The following is a 15,845-nucleotide window of genomic DNA, read 5'->3' on the forward strand; positions in this document are numbered from 1 at the left end:
CTAGTCCTCAATACAGATGACATCACTAGGTTTGCCTGACTTGAGGTCAGGCGTAGCCACGTCTCTCAAGGAGTCAAATGACTTCTTGTCCAGATGGCTGGTAGGGGGTGGAGGGCCATTCGAGGACACTGAAGAGGAGAGAGGTTTTTATATCTGAGTGGTTCAGTTCAACTTCACAAACGGTTACTTTTTCTTAACATATTGCAGTGAGAATTATGACATTCAGAATGTTTTGATTTCAGATGGATTTTTTCAAACAGAACAAGCACATCAACTTCAGAATCTTATTAGAAAACAAAACTGAAAGTGAGCATACCCAAAAACGTCTGCAAACCCTCATTGTGTATGCAACTAAGGTAAGTAAGATAGGTCAAAGTTGAATAAGGACGTCGGTCTGTTAGCTGTGATAGATAGGACAGTTTGGAAGAGAGAACAAAAGGCAGTGGAGTTATTACTCAAATAAGTTTGGCTCACCAGGGGGGTTTGTTCAAGACACGTCTGAATGCTCGTGTTTCTCGACCTATCTGGCTTCTTTGTGGGCGCGGCACCGATATGATAACTGTGTTTCTAGATGGTGCCCGATTTATTTTGCAAATAGGAAAGATCAAAACACGACGACAAGCTGAAGTTGAGTTGTCATAATCCAGAATGATGCACCTCACAAAAATTCCATTTAGCAAATAGTATCATTTAAGTTGCACAACAACCTCGAGTGGCACCTGTTTTACAACATCCTACTGTAGATGTGGATGCTCACCGCTGACGTAGGGTCCCAGAGGCATCTGACTGTAGTTGACCATGGGCTGACCACCCGGTCCTCTGAAGCCTCCGCCGAAGCTGCTGCTGTACATCTGGGAGCAGCCAAAGCCGCCCTGGCTAAAAGGCTGAGAATCAAACATGAGTTATGCCGCTGCGTGTTACAACTTCACATGAACCTGTTACATAATAATTAGAATAATAATAACAGTAACAGGAGAACAATCTTGGATAACAGCGACAGAGCTGGTTTTTAAATCCTTCAATTCAACATTTGTCACGTTTTCTTCCTATGGTAGTGAAGTAAGCAAATAAAAAAAACAAAGAGCGAGTCAGAGTGCCGACTGTTTCCCTGGTTACGACAATGGTTGGCACAGCAACCCGAAGAATAAAAAGGCACAGTCAGAGTGTATGACCAAACACACTGCTCTGCTGAGATCATCGCTTGTATAACCGAGAATAAAAGACACATTCAACTCCGGTGAACAGGTGCAGGAGAGATGAAAGTAGTGAGACAATCCCGTCCTTTGGGACTGAAAGATATAAAGAGGAGCAGAGCGGTGAAAGTAAACAACTTAAGGGAGACTCTTCTTTTTATTTCTTTGCACTAGGGGAAACGCTTCCATGGGGGATAGGGAGTTGGAGTGTCCACAGGTTTGTTTGAAGGAAAAATGCGGTTGCTGAGTCGTAACTACAGAACACTTCAAAGTGTTTGTGCCGGAGTCTTTTATCTCTAGAATCCACTCATCCCTGCCGCATATTTTAGGGAGCCTTGTAATATTCAGCCAAGTCCGAGCCATTGGGGAAAGAGGCTTGTGATTCTCAGCAAGACAACATGTTATTCCCATCTGATAATGCCAAAATTGGCCCTCTTAAAACAAATGGGTTCAGATAGCTACAAACAAAAGAGGGGCGTGTATTTGATTTGATTTTTTGATTTCTGAAGCCACCCTGACGTTCTCGACCGCCGTGTCCCGTCTCACCTGCTGTGGCGGAGGCTCGCTCCCTCGGCTGGTGAGGCGGCTCAGGATGCTCCTCTCGGACATCTGCAGACGGGCCGACACCGGCGGGATCCTGGACAGCATGTTGGGCAGCCGCGTCACGTCGGCTTTCATGTCACTCAGAAGCTCCTCCAGCTGGTTCAGCACTGCAAGATCACAAAAGCACACACACACACACACACACACACACACACACACACACACACACACCACATCAGAAATGGTTTCACTTGTTAACACTCATTTAAAGAGCCCCGCACATGTGGTATCATTTAGTGAGGAACAGATCAATGAGAGAAACCACAGGGCAACTGCATGAAAAACTTTTTACTTTTTAAATTCAATTAACAAAGTGTAAATAACCTCAAATCATTAAAAAAAAAGTAAATTAATGGTGTGATCCAGAGCCTGAAATTAACAGCTGCCAGGAACTAAATGCCATAAAATGTTGCACTAACAGATAAATCAATAAGGGTCACAGACAACAACATTTTCAAACACTTTAGCGCCTCCGTTTTATACAGTCTTTGGCCTTGGCCTCTTCCCAAACTTTCCTACTAATCGCTGTAAACATGTTTTGACGGTGAGTCAAATTAACACAAAATGAAGCCACTGTGTCAAACAGGATCTGTTACTGTCTGGATAGATAAAACAGTTTTCAAGTGAAATCATGTTGTTTTAATTCCGCTGTATCTTGAAACAAGGGGAAATGTGAAATACTCCCCTTTTAATATTAGATGTCGATGGTTATTATTGTGAATAAACAGAAGGTGTGGATCTGGTCTGCGCTGCCGTTGTCAATGTTGAAAGGGGTAATAAAGTTTGCCGTTTTGGTTCGGACTATACGGAGCGTCTGTGTTGTTTCATAAATATAAGCTTGGTTGGTTGGTGCCTTTTTTTCGTGAAAAATCAGAAAAAACTATCGTCTCTTTTTTGTTGCGTAATATATTCACGCTCTGTGTGAAAGTACATGACAAAAATAACTGTTACAAAAAATATATTGATGTGCCAATTAATTGCAAACACAGAAATGCCCCCGGTGTGTAAAGGCCTTGAAGATAAAATAAATAAACTCTCTGATCAGGTTGATTTCCATTAGAAACTGATTCAAATAGTCTGCATGCACCGGCAGGCTTTGTTTTTACGACTTTAATGATTCAGTTACAAAAGAAGACTTGATTATTGTCATTTTTGCAGTGTTCTACAGTAATTACTGTACTGTATTGTTTTTTTTTCCAAGTAAAAAATATGAAAAGACACCAACAGAAAAAGATGAATACAGTAATAATGAAATTTGAATAATTATAGGAGGATTAAAAACCTAACAACATGTGTCCTTGCCTCTTTAATGAATGCTTCATGCATCCATCAGCAATGACAGAGTTCTTGTGAAATATTTACATCAGTCATTTTGCCCTGTAAATGTCATTGGTGTAGGATTGTTTTTCCCAGTGCACCAGCCTTTGGCAGGCAAGGCAGAAATTGTGATAATTATGACTGTTGCTATTTTTGAAAGCAAACCACAGACCTTTGTGCAGCACGGCATTGGCGGGCTTGTTCCCGGCCAGGGACTCTTTGGACAGGTGCTGGTGGGACTCTGCCAGACATTCCACCTCAGCGAAGCGAGTGTTGAGGGCCATGGCCGGGTGACTGGGGTCCTGGGTCATATTCAGGTACGCCGCCCGCCTCAACTGCTCCTCAATCACCAGAGCCTGCTCCAACAGCTACAGAGAGAGGGAGGGCAGAGTGTGAGGCAGAGGACTCAGGCAGAAGGTGATACAATTTGAGAGACAGTGTTTCAATTTGCATTTAGATACAACAAATCCTTTAATCCTTGAATTATTTCAGCCTTCAGTAGTTATTTTTAATTATGAAGACTCAGGATTGCCTTGAAGCGCCGAGCCAGGAACTTGTTCTTCATCTCTAGGTAGTTGCCCTTATGTATCTCCGTCTTGAAGGGCTCATTCAGAATAGCGTAACGCGGGTCATTCTGAATGTCTTGCCAACGGGCATAGCCGTGTCTGAGATGGATTCAAGGTCAAGGGAAACGAATGGCAGCACAGAGCCTCGTAAAATTCCTCAAATAAAAAAAAGATTTTCGTGTCGCTCCTCGCGGTTAGTAAATATGAGTGTTTTGCCTGCAGGTCATAAGTAATTACATTACTTTGCCAGATGCTGAGCTTCTCGCTCCTACATCTGGGAAAGGATACGTTACGATGCCAGCTAAAAGCCAGTAATCGTGGCGACGGTGCCAGATGTCGTGCATCTTTCCAGAAGACAGCGCCGCTCGCTCTTCAGTTTGCCAGAGGGTGTGCAACTCTGCCGGCAAAAAAAAAAGGATGAAGACAAAGAGTTGTTAACAACAACAACAACAAAGTAACATTCAAGATGTTTCCAGCACATAAAGAGAAGCAAGAGCACATTAACAACACAAACAAGATTCATGACAAAACACAGCTGTTTCATTGTGGCACCTGAGATAAAGAACCTGTAGAGAGACGCTGGAGCACAAAGTGAAGCAGGGAGGTAAATACCCAAACACAACATGCAGACGTGAGTGAGTTCCACAGTGTCACAAGCAAAGACAGCTAGCTGTAAACTACTGTTTAGGGAGAGACTTTGTGAGCCTTTGACATTCAAGACAGTTTGATTTAAGTGGAGGGTTTTAGACCCATTTATTTCCCAGTAAAATCAGCATGAGTGCCGTCATATTTCTCCTGGCAGCTGTTGCATTATTCACCGCGTGTTTATTTGTCTCTCTAAATAACACCACAACAGTTTTGTCTCTGCTGTTACTTTAGACAATAGTCTCAACAGCTCTGTTTCATTCCTCCCCTTCTGTTGCTGCAGGTCACACTGTTTTGGTCAATGACAATAAAAAAACAAAGTCAGACTCAGTCTTACCTGTAAAACCTCCATCGGCGATATTAAACATGAACCTGGCTTTGTATCCATTTTTGTCCTCCTTCCTGCTCTCATCCATCTCGTCCAAAGTGTCTTTGTCTCCATTCAATCGACCCTCTAACACGTCTTCAATCTTCAAATCATCTGCAACAGCTCCATAAATGACAGAGCGATCTCTTGAAAGAACATCTACATACTGGGACGACGACTTAAGATTTTTTAGCTTTACAAAAATGTTTAAATCAAGGAGCATGTATACCTGGCTTATTTTCCTTGTCTTCAGTTTTTGCCAGAGAAGATTCGGTATCTCCTTTTTCTGAGGACTTCTCTGTTTCTTTGAGGGGCTCCGCTGTGGACAACAACAAAAAAGGACTCAATTAAAGAAAGTAAAAAGTAAAATAAAGTAAAATTGCAGCAGATCATTATGCACCACTGACTTGTAGGTGAGGTTTGACTGGATGATAGTTCTGTCTGCTTCAAAGCGGACTCTTTTGAGTTGGCTGATGGCTCGGCCTTTGCAGAGGGTGACTCGGTTCTGTCCCTCTCATCTCCTGTCTTCTCCTCTGAGCTGGCCTTGCTCTCTTCACTGTCAGATGCCTTCTCAGGTACGGATGCTGGCTCTGCACTGGAAGACTGCCGATGTAAAAACAGACAACAGGAGGAGAAAGAGCAAAGTAGGTAGAGAGCAGAGAGACGAGTTAAAAGGTGTCTAAGTTTGACAGAAGCGTCTTCTGAGGATGATAAGATCAGTGTTGTTAAAGTGTGATGAACCATGAGAGGGTGGATAAGACAATAAAGGGCAACAGAATGACATTGATGGATAGTGTAAGAAAAAAAGGACTCACTTCCTGCTCTGACAGTTTCTTGCTATCTTGCTCTGTGGTCTCCTTGTCTTCAGTGGTACCCAAGAGACACTCAGTCTTATCTACAGTCCAGAAAACAACAACAACTCAAACTTTTTTCCAGCCAAAACTTGTTCTAAACATGAAGTTCACCTTACAGTCAGACAAAAAGAAAGCATGATCAGCACCGACACTTTGTTCTGACCTGGTGGGATGGGTGTGCCTGGCTGTGTGGCGACAGGGCTGGCTGGCACAGGGGTGTTGGGGTCAGAAGATAAACTCTCAGTCAGTTTCTTCAGCTCCATGCCGATGGGAATCAGATCTGGGGAACTCAGCTTGCCATTGACATGCTCAAACTCTTGCACCTACAAAAAAAAAAAAAAAAAGTGATCGGTTCAAACTGTGATGAAATAGAAATATCCTACTCTTACATGAGATGGCTTACCTTCCTCAAATAAGGGATGAGGAAGAACTCCATTGTAAAGGGCACGTGGCATACTGAACCAGCAGTTTTGTTTGAATTTGTCTGTATCCGGTTGCACCAACTCTTCTTAAGTTCAAACTTAGCCCAGTTGTAATATAAATGTTGTTTTTATTCTTTAAGCAAATTTGTCACAGACCATGGGCAATAAATGTTAATTAAAAACATGAATCTCATATTAATAGAAGAAGAGATATATTGTACCAGATTTAGCTAACTGCTAACTAATTTCATCTACAGTCGCTGAGCAGGTAGACACAAAGACTAATGTCACTATAATGTAATCATGTAAATGCAAATGAAAGTTCAAAATACAATAAACTATACATTTCAAAATGGAATGCACCACAAAAAACTAACGTTAGTCCTATTAAAAGTTAAGTTGTTACCAGTAACTGTAGCTAACTTGACAACTAGCTAAATAATGTTAAGCTAGTAATGTTAGCCTAATTGATCCTAGCTAATAGTAGTGGTTAGTTTATGTTAGCTTTAGCTAACTCTGAAATGTGTTTTAGTTAGAGTTAGAAACACATTTTTTTTGTTTTACATATATTAATAAAATAAGTCATATCTGGCAGGTAGGTTTAATATCACTTAGCCCCCTAAAACTGTAACATTAGCTACCTTTTGGAAACTATGCTAGTTTGTGATGCTACAGTGACTTCCTGTTTACATAGCTGACTGCTTTTGATTGGACAGCGCTTCAAACGTTTCCTAGCAACCAATTTACCCAAAAGATGTACAAAAGTCTTAACTAGCCTAGACATTTATGAAGTTTCAATGGTGCAACCAGATTTAGTGAATCACTAGTTTGAAACTATAAATTACTAAAAACATTACTATGACTTTACATAGAAACTTGTAAAGCTGAAGCTCGAACTCCAGAAACCATTTGTCCTTTCTTAACCCAGATGTAGAAGCTACATTGCTCAAAATCTGGGTTTGAACGATGAGTCACATCGAAAAGTACCCCTCAAAACATATGTTTTCTTCTTAACTGCATTTTCCTCTGCCTGAACAGTTTGACCTACTTTCTCTAATCTCACAGTGCTCCAGCAGACGACTTGAAGATGTCTTCGGTTGAATAACCAGTTTACCTTTTTCCTGACAAGGGACATGACGCCGATCCTGGTGAGAACATGCTGACGAGACAGTCCCTCACGTGGGACTCCATCGGCAAAGGTCTCTGCTCCGTCTGCCCCCGGCTCACATAGATGTCTCATGAACAGAGACACATAGGCCCTGATGGAAAAAAACACTACATGTAACAAGAGTGATTCCTCTGTGGTTACAAGCACTAACACCATTTTCTAAAAGGCACTAGTAGGAGAAGCACTTGTACTATTAGTAGCAGATTTTAAAGGACATAAAAGGATAATGTATGGAGGCTTTTCTAGTTGTTGTTTTCCATTTTGTATATGTGTTGCAGGTTTTTTAAATGTTTGATATACAATGATGGCACACTAACACACAAGTAGCAGAGGCAGTAGTAGTTTTAGAGTGAGGATTATCAGTAGTTGAACTATTTAGCTGTATATTAGCAGAAGTAATTGCAGTAGTGGTGCCATGACAAGTAGTAAGTAATATGGAAAAATTTGATGTTACTTTGCAAACAAATCTAGAACTGCCTGAGGCCATGTGAACACACAAAGGATGAAGGCCCGACTGTCTAAGACAGGGGTGTCAAACTCACTTTTACTCCGGGCCACATCAGCATCATAGTTTCCCTCAAAGGGCCGGTTGTATAAATGTAACGACTCCCTAACATATTGTTAACTAACTCTCTGCATTTGATTATTGTTTATTCAAGTGTAAAAATATTGTACATGCAGTTATATAAATGTAAAATTATATTTAAGCACATTTCTGTTATTATAAATGTTATCATAAATAATTTTAATGTAGGGTTAAGAAACCCACATTACTATATCAAAGATCAAACTTTTAAAGAAAATAACAAAGACAAATATCATCAAACACAAGTTATGACATTAACTTTGTTCAAAGCTATTTTTGTCACCTCTCTGCATCACTAATGTCCCTCTCTGCCGTCGTCCCGTGCACGGCAGCTACATCCAAGAGCTCCTCACTGAGAGTCAGGTCTTATAAACATGGATAGATGCGCTGTGTCCGTGTTGTCTGTGCTTTCATCAACAGCTAATGAAGAAGACGAGTACCTGCTCGTCTCTTAGCTAGCTGTGTTGTTAGATTGCTGCTAGTTCCTGAACTCGGTCTGCGATTTTGTTTCTTCACAAACTGACATTTGTAAAAGTCTGTATCTGATCGGAGCTCACCTGCTCACATACCTTTAGCAGCACTGGGCTGTAGCTTTTGTAAATATATTCTGCTGTGATTGCAGTCTGCAGTCTTTTTCAACTCAATCACTTGTTGGAAAACCTCTTTACGGGCTGTTGCCTCTCCTGTCCACCTGTTGTGATAGTTTTAATGTCGGTACACAGACAACATGCTATCTCATAATTTAAACTTTCTATCTCATAATTTCGACCATGGGGATACTTTTATTTTCAAGTCCAACTATTTTTTTTCCAAAATATAATTTTAATTTTTTTTTTGCTGGTGGATTCGCGGGCCACATAAAATGACGTGGCGGGCCGGATTCGGCCCGCGGGCCTTGAGTTTGACACGTGTGGTCTAAGAAATTGAAAACGATTGAATCTTTTAACTAGCATATTAATACCGCATTCATTAAAAAAAGGCTTTAACAAACAACAATATTTAAAATCGTTAATTTACTAATGTGTTGGCTAAATGTCTTAAATAACTGTCAAATTGACGCACATTCATCTTCATCAAATAGTGTCATAATTAAAATATTCTACTATAACAGAGTGTCCAAGTCCTACCTTACAATGGCGTGTATAAGGATGTCCTTATTGAAATGTTGTTTTAATTGACTTGGCCTATAATGATCATGCTACTCATTGTTGAGTTAAAATAATTTGCTTTTCTACAGAAATGGGGACGTGGTAGTATGCTGACCGCAAATAGCCGGCAAATTGTGTCTATTTAGAATGATTTTGCTTTAATAACATCTGCACAGTGATGAGAATAAAATAGGCCCATGTGCACGTGTCATGAATCCAAAGATAATTTTGCGTGCACACTTATTTTGTGCGCAAAGTAAGAACATTTCAACGCACGTATAAGTAAATAAGGCCCAAGCACTTGTGATAGCAGTTGAACAATAATAGCAAAAACATCGATAGCAGTAGTACTATTAACCCCTCGTTAACACAGCTATGTATACATCTAGCTTCATTAGTAAAGGCACCAGTAGTAGTACTGGTGATTGCATTTGCAATATGGTAATCACAGGATCAATAGCAGTAGTATAGTGATAGTAGTATTTAAGTACAGTTGCTTTAATGCACCAAACACAACTCAAGGCTACTTGTTTTTACTTGAATATCTATTGATGTAATGTTTGGCTCTGGTGCTTTCTAAAATGAAGTAACCCTGAAACTGGAAAGTCCAACCTTAGCAAACTTAATATGAGCATTGTTGGAGCTTTGCCCTGGGCTAACCAATTAAATGTGAGGAGCGAATTAAATAGCCCAGAGCTACCTCTCCACTGGATGGTGAGCAGCCCTTGACTTAAAAAATGTGCTGTGTGAAAAGAGAATTTTAAGTTGAACAAATAACACTACTTGGTGTTTCACAGTTTCAGTATATCCGAGGCCTCACCTGAACTCCCGCTCACTCTTCCCTCTCAGGTCTCGAACCAGCCAGTGGGAGTTGAAAGCATCCTGAGGAGGCATTCCCCAGCGCATGATGGCATTGAGGAAGGCTTTCCTCTGGCGGGCGTTGAACCCCAGGACCTTGTGATGAGAAGAAACCGCTTTAGACAGACAATGGTGTTAACATATCTGAAAGAGGAAGTATCATTGAACTGCATGCTGTAATACAGTGCAATTAATGATGCTGCTTGCTGTCAGTTTCATATTGTAAAAGTGATAACTCTGTCCTTGGCTGCCCCGTTACACAGACTGATGGATCGGCTGCAGGGTAGTCATACTTTACACGCTTAAAGAGGCACTCTCTGAGTTTGCTACGGAGCAAAAATAGTGGCCACTTATCCGCAGATTTTCTCTCATTAAGCACAATTTAAAGAATGAAGAATTATCCCCCTTGCCTCGCATGTCACGCTGCCAAAAACAGGGGTTCATACCGCCACTTTAAGATGCACAGCATATCCTGTTGAATTCATACCTCAATACTGCCCCCAACTCGTGCCAGTAAGGGTGGCAGAGGTTTGTCTTTCTCATTCTTCATCTGCCGACGAGACTGTCTGCGTCCACCTGCAAAAGATATTTAAAAAATTAAAATAAAACGCATTGTTATAAGGACCTCTCTGCAGTGTCTTACCACGGGCACAGTTTGACTAAAATGAACTTGTGTGAAGAGGAATCGGTACTGGGATGTGTTGTGTGTGGTGTCACATCTTAAGAGCATTTTTTTTATCTATTTTGCTGCCTACCTTCGGGCCTCTCTTCGAAATCTTCGTCCTCGTCCTCGGACCCCACGGAGTACTCCGACTGATTGTCTGAAAGATCATCCTGCCACTCTGAGCAACACATCAGAGAGAAACACCACATTGCGATCGCTTCTGTCGGTGGCCACCTGGGGGCGCCATGGCACTGCGGATTACTACAGACCACTACAGCTTGGCATGCGCACACCACACCACTTGTGTCCTCTGGAAGTGAGGTGAGAGTTGACTCCTCTGCCAGGCAGTCACTTTAAACTTTGAGGGTACTCTGAGCTGTGACGGGCTTTGAAATCTTTACACTCTCAACAGTCAACTGCTGTTGAACTGTGGCAATCAGGACTCTTAAAAGTACAACTACAGGATGAAAAAGAAGCGTTTCACTAAAAACTATATGCTTGAGATACAAGGGAGCTTTAGGCCAGTATAACACACTCTGTGGCAGATTTAATGGAGGTCAACAGCTCTTGTTGAGACTTACAACCTAAGAGGATTTAATAAACACAGATTAATTTCTGTGCCGTTCTCGCCTGAACTGATACACCCAAATTATTAAATTAGCTCACTAATGAAGCCAGGCATGTGAGGTGTGAGTGGCACTGTTCTGTTATTGAATTAGCCGATTGGGTTGTTAAGTTTGATATCAGAGCCATCGTATGCCACAACGAGAGCTGTTGACCTGCACTGAAACCAACAGAGAGGGTATTACGCTGGCCTGTGCAATATTATCATAACCCAAATACAGACACACGTTTACTATACCAGTAGTTTTCTCATAATGTGACTCAGATGATCACACCGACAAACTGTGCCATTATTTACTTATTTAGCTAGAGTGTTATTTGAATCAAGCGAATGTGCCTTCACTAGGCTACCTTGTGATTGACAGGTCGCTACCATGGCGTTATCCGGTCTGGGAGTTGTCTGTGTTTTAGTCTTCGAACTTTAACCCTTTCACAATGTGTTGGTTGATGGAGGTTAACTGTGACATTTTGGTCGTCTAAAAAAGTTTGATTCAGCGATCTTACTTCACCCCCTTATGTACGCCTCTATTTGCATAAAAACAAGATGGCGGCGGCCAAAATTCCTACAGCCACTCTTTATATACAGTCTATGGCACCAAGATGTAACATTTTAAGGGGCAAGAATGGAAAAGGGCTGTTGCTTCCGAAACGCAACCAAGAACTAATTTGGTATGATAATATTAAAGGGCCAGTGTGTAGGATTTGGTGACATCTAGCGGTGAGGTTGCAGATTACAACCAACGGGAACTTCGCCCGCATGCTCAAGTGTGCAGGACAACCACGTTGGCTGACGCGTAAAACAATAAAAACACAAAAACGTTGAATGTCCTTATTGAGGACGTTTTCTGCTCTGGGCTACTGTAGAAACATCATGGCCGGCTCTGTGATGAGGACCTGCTCAGTATGTAGATATAAACTCTTTCTAAGGTAACAAACACAAAACGATTCTTATTGTCAGCTGATTCATTAGACAATAAAGAAAACAGCCAACAGGTCCCTCTAAATGCTCCACACTGTCCCTTTAAAGGATAACACGTTTAAAATGAGTCTCGGTGAAGGCGTGAGGCAAAACAACAAGCTGTGAGTCCTGATAGACCAGCGCCACGCGTCTGTTGAAAGAGCCTACCTTGGTCCTCCTGGGTCGTGTCGTTGTAGTTGACCTGCTTTCGGATGCGTTTGCCTTTGCCGAGGTTGCGGGCCAGATCCTCCTGCTGCTGCTCGTAGTGGTGGCGAAGGAGCTTCTCCCAGTAGTCCGGGTCCACGTTCTCCTCCTGCTTGATGATCTCCCGCTCCACCTCCTCCTGCACATAGACACACAAAGACACATGTTGATATTTGATATGTGTCAGAGAGAAGATACTAAATATATCACTGTATGTCTGTGACAAATAACATAAAAAAAACAATCTTCCAACAATGACACCGTCAGCTTTTTAAAATCCTAAAATTATTATTTTCTACGGATACATGGTTTCTCTAAAAACATATCAACTAGTTACGCTTAACCGAGAAACTGTTTCTCTGCTTTCAGTATTTTTCTAAAGGCTTTTGTGTTACATATTGCACCTTATGTGTCAATATTTCATTGTGTAATTCTGTTTTAATGTGCCGACACGGCACCACGTTAAAAGGCTCGGCTTCCTGGTGGAACCCTTGTGAAATAAAAAGCAGCCTGTGAGTTCTTTCATTATAGACAAACACAGTTCTTTCGTTACATTCAGCTTTACACGTCCTCCAGTGTGTGTCCTCCAGGCCTTAAAAACCTTTCCTACATTAAACATTTAACAAAATGTTCATTTTTTTATTTGTCCAATGATACCTTTTACAATGTCCCGGCCCTATAAAGTCAGCCAACATATGCACCACATCACCCCTCTTTAAAATCAAGTTATCTTGTTCTATATAGAGGCAAATAAACATCTCTTGAGATCTCGAGTCTGCTGTACGAACAAACCGGCGGCCTCCTTTTCATTCGCGTGACCCTACTCGTCCTGACTCATCAGGCTTAAAGGAAACTGCTTATATCCTCACCTCTCCGTCCTCTTCTTTCACCACATACTGAGCCACCTTGAAGGAGCTCAGGTACTCGTTCATGTTCTGGATCTCCGTGTCTTCGGTGGCGTCCCGACTGCGGTCCAGCAGATTGGAGATGGCGTCGTCGTCATAGTGAATCACGTTGCCCTCCTCGCCCTCTTTGTTGTCACCTGTTGACGAAAAGCTCTTAGCGGATGACTAACAAACAAAAAAATGTGTTTGTCTGTGTCTAAAGCTTTGAAACTGCAAATTTCATTTCATATTCAAAGTTAATGTAAAACATATAGGTGGCAGGGATAAGTTGTGGCTGGCGCATTTGTGATTGGGTTTGATTGTGTGAAAAAACTAAATCACTGACTTAGGGTGTTATATCCCCCGCACACACACACACACACACACACCCTTCTTGTGCTCTTCCTTCCTGGTCTGCTGATTACTGTGTGGTCCCGCCTCCCAGACAAAGCAGTTTTCTGACAACCTTTGTTTCTTTTGTTCCTGCCTTGTTTATTTCTTTTTTTTGAAGATGGAAGTCTGGTATTCCAGGTTTTGTGGCTGCATTTGTTAGTTTAGTTGAAACACAATGTGTTATAGTTTAGAGAGGGGGGCTCTGCGAATCCACCGACTCTCGTCTGCAGATGATTTCGCTTATTATCGGTTTAAAATTAGCTTTTAAACTGGCTTCTTGCAATGTGGCCGTACTCCAACTCCAGTCTCGCATCTCAAGTTGCTAATCGGACCGTTGACAATGAGCAGAGCACGGAAAAGGAAGTCTTGACCAGACCGACAGACGATGGGTTCTGAGATCGATCATTTATAAGAAGTTTTGCTTTGTAAACTAACTTTCGGGTATGGCCTCCTCTGTATATGTTGGATTTGACCTAAAAGAGAACTTTTGAATGACTGCATAACCAACAATTATATGGACTCCCTGGCATTTTGTAATTCTGTCACTTGTTTTTCAGGCCCCCTTTTACTGATGTTTGCAGCCTCTACCCGTCTCCAGCTATACTGGCTTTTGTGGAAATGTGGATCTGCAGCAGCACAGATTTTAGCACAAACAGAGTGAGTGAACACCCCTTTTCTGCATTTGAAAGTGACGGTATGAATGGAAACTTACTATTGAGAAACACAAGAAATTACTAAACTTCCAATTGTCATTACACATTGATGTGTAACGATGGAAGTGCAGACGTACCCATGGCTCGCGTACCCATGGCTCGCGTACCCATGGCTCGCATACCCATGGCTTCCATCTCATCTTTAAAAAGCTCCTCAGTGCCAAACTTGAGGATATCGTCCAGTTCTTGTTTGGACATGGAGCCAGTTTTGGAGCCGAGGCCGGGCCGCACCACCAGGTGGGTCAGCATCATCTTCCTCTTTGCCACCTGAGTGATTCGCTCCTCCACTGAGCCCCGCGTCACAAAGCGGTAGATCATCACTTTCCTGTTTTGGCCTATACGATGGGCTCTGCTAAAAGCCTGGGAGAATGGAAAGAGGGGCCAACAGGAAAGGGACAGCGACAGTTACAGGAGAGGACGGAGGAGGGAATAGCTGAAATTAACAAGAGCATTCACATTATGCTGCGATCAGGACGCCTCGGAATTTCTGACCTCCTATTATAAAAAGTACAATGGAACGTTCCTACTTGTAAACTCAATCAACGCAACACAAATCCATCAACCCCGACATCAAGAAGACGCAGTTGTCTGACGTCACACAGCAATGGAAGCGCATATTGTACACCATATATTGTAGTACATCGTCAACTAAAAGGTAACTTTAAGTATATTTCACTGTATTTAATTAAAATAATACATACTTCCATATAGTAAACCTGTTCTGCATGTAAATTGATTTCAAAATATTTTTCCAATTTAATATTTAGCTGGTTACAGTAAACAGTCCAATGTTAAAAATGCCAAAATAGTGTGTGTACACACAGAAACGTCAAGTCAGACATGTTTTTTGTTCACGTTTGATGTAAGTGTCATTTTGAAAGTCTCTGGAAAAAAATCCGTACTTGGATGTCGTTGTGAGGGTTCCAGTCAGAGTCGTAGATGATGACAGTGTCGGCGCTCGCCAGGTTGATGCCAAGACCTCCGGCTCGTGTTGAAAGCAAGAAGCAGAACTGCTGAGCGCCTGGCGCTGTGGCAAAAAAACACACAAAAAAACAAAGCGGGGGGGTCGGTTTGTGTGAGAGTGAGTGGAAGCCGTGTAGAAGAAGAACAGGCATCCACACTAACTCACACAGGCAGATCCTGAATTCACAAACTCACCATTGAAGCGGTCGATGGCCTCCTGCCTGAGGGCTCCAGTAACCGATCCATCAATACGTTCATATTTATAACCCTCGAACTCCAGAAAATCTTCAAGCAGATCCAACATCTTTGTCATCTGTAAAAAAAAAAAAAAAAAATGTTAAATGCTATTACAGGTGTATGTAGCTAGGATTCAAATAAAATGTTAGAATTAAGAACAATCTGCCCTTCTACGCAAAACGATCTTTGATTAGATGTCTGGAATATCAGCTGATTCACCACCTAACAACTGATGCTGGCATTGGAATTGATAACACATGGATGGCTGGATTTTCATGGCCACCAATCAATGAAAGCTGTGGCTTCCAGCCCAGACACAACATTCATTCGACTGCTACCTGAGAGAAAATGAGAACTCTGTGTCCTTCATCTTTGAGCTTCTTCAGCATTTTCTGAAGCAGCGTCAGTTTTCCTGAGGACTTCACCAGTTGGTTTCCATCATACGAGCCGTTGGGTAACACAGGAGCTTCCTGCAAAG

At 41.9% G+C, this 15,845-nt stretch overlaps 1 protein-coding gene across 1 annotated transcript in view; it reads right to left on the minus strand.

The window, feature by feature from the left end:
* The window catches only part of chd5 (chromodomain helicase DNA binding protein 5), a 48,940-nt gene continuing 33,095 nt past the window's right edge, over positions 1-15,845 (minus strand). Inside the window, exons 20-40 of the mRNA XM_076096849.1 lie at positions 15,706-15,837; positions 15,326-15,443; positions 15,070-15,194; positions 14,275-14,527; positions 13,047-13,219; positions 12,142-12,316; positions 10,483-10,569; positions 10,215-10,303; positions 9,690-9,823; positions 7,082-7,226; positions 5,709-5,868; positions 5,507-5,586; positions 5,099-5,294; positions 4,921-5,010; positions 4,662-4,805; positions 3,968-4,076; positions 3,646-3,778; positions 3,286-3,481; positions 1,740-1,903; positions 758-884; positions 1-128 (exon numbers count right to left, since the gene is read on the minus strand). Of these exons, the coding sequence (XP_075952964.1) occupies positions 1-128; positions 758-884; positions 1,740-1,903; positions 3,286-3,481; positions 3,646-3,778; positions 3,968-4,076; positions 4,662-4,805; positions 4,921-5,010; positions 5,099-5,294; positions 5,507-5,586; positions 5,709-5,868; positions 7,082-7,226; positions 9,690-9,823; positions 10,215-10,303; positions 10,483-10,569; positions 12,142-12,316; positions 13,047-13,219; positions 14,275-14,527; positions 15,070-15,194; positions 15,326-15,443; positions 15,706-15,837 (2,958 nt within the window). The remainder of the gene's footprint in view (positions 129-757; positions 885-1,739; positions 1,904-3,285; positions 3,482-3,645; positions 3,779-3,967; positions 4,077-4,661; positions 4,806-4,920; positions 5,011-5,098; positions 5,295-5,506; positions 5,587-5,708; positions 5,869-7,081; positions 7,227-9,689; positions 9,824-10,214; positions 10,304-10,482; positions 10,570-12,141; positions 12,317-13,046; positions 13,220-14,274; positions 14,528-15,069; positions 15,195-15,325; positions 15,444-15,705; positions 15,838-15,845) is intronic.

Source organism: Anarhichas minor, unplaced genomic scaffold (assembly GCF_050575085.1).
Source record: "Anarhichas minor isolate MPS153535 unplaced genomic scaffold, ASM5057508v1 ptg000023l, whole genome shotgun sequence".
Taxonomy (NCBI): Eukaryota; Metazoa; Chordata; class Actinopteri; order Perciformes; family Anarhichadidae; genus Anarhichas; species Anarhichas minor.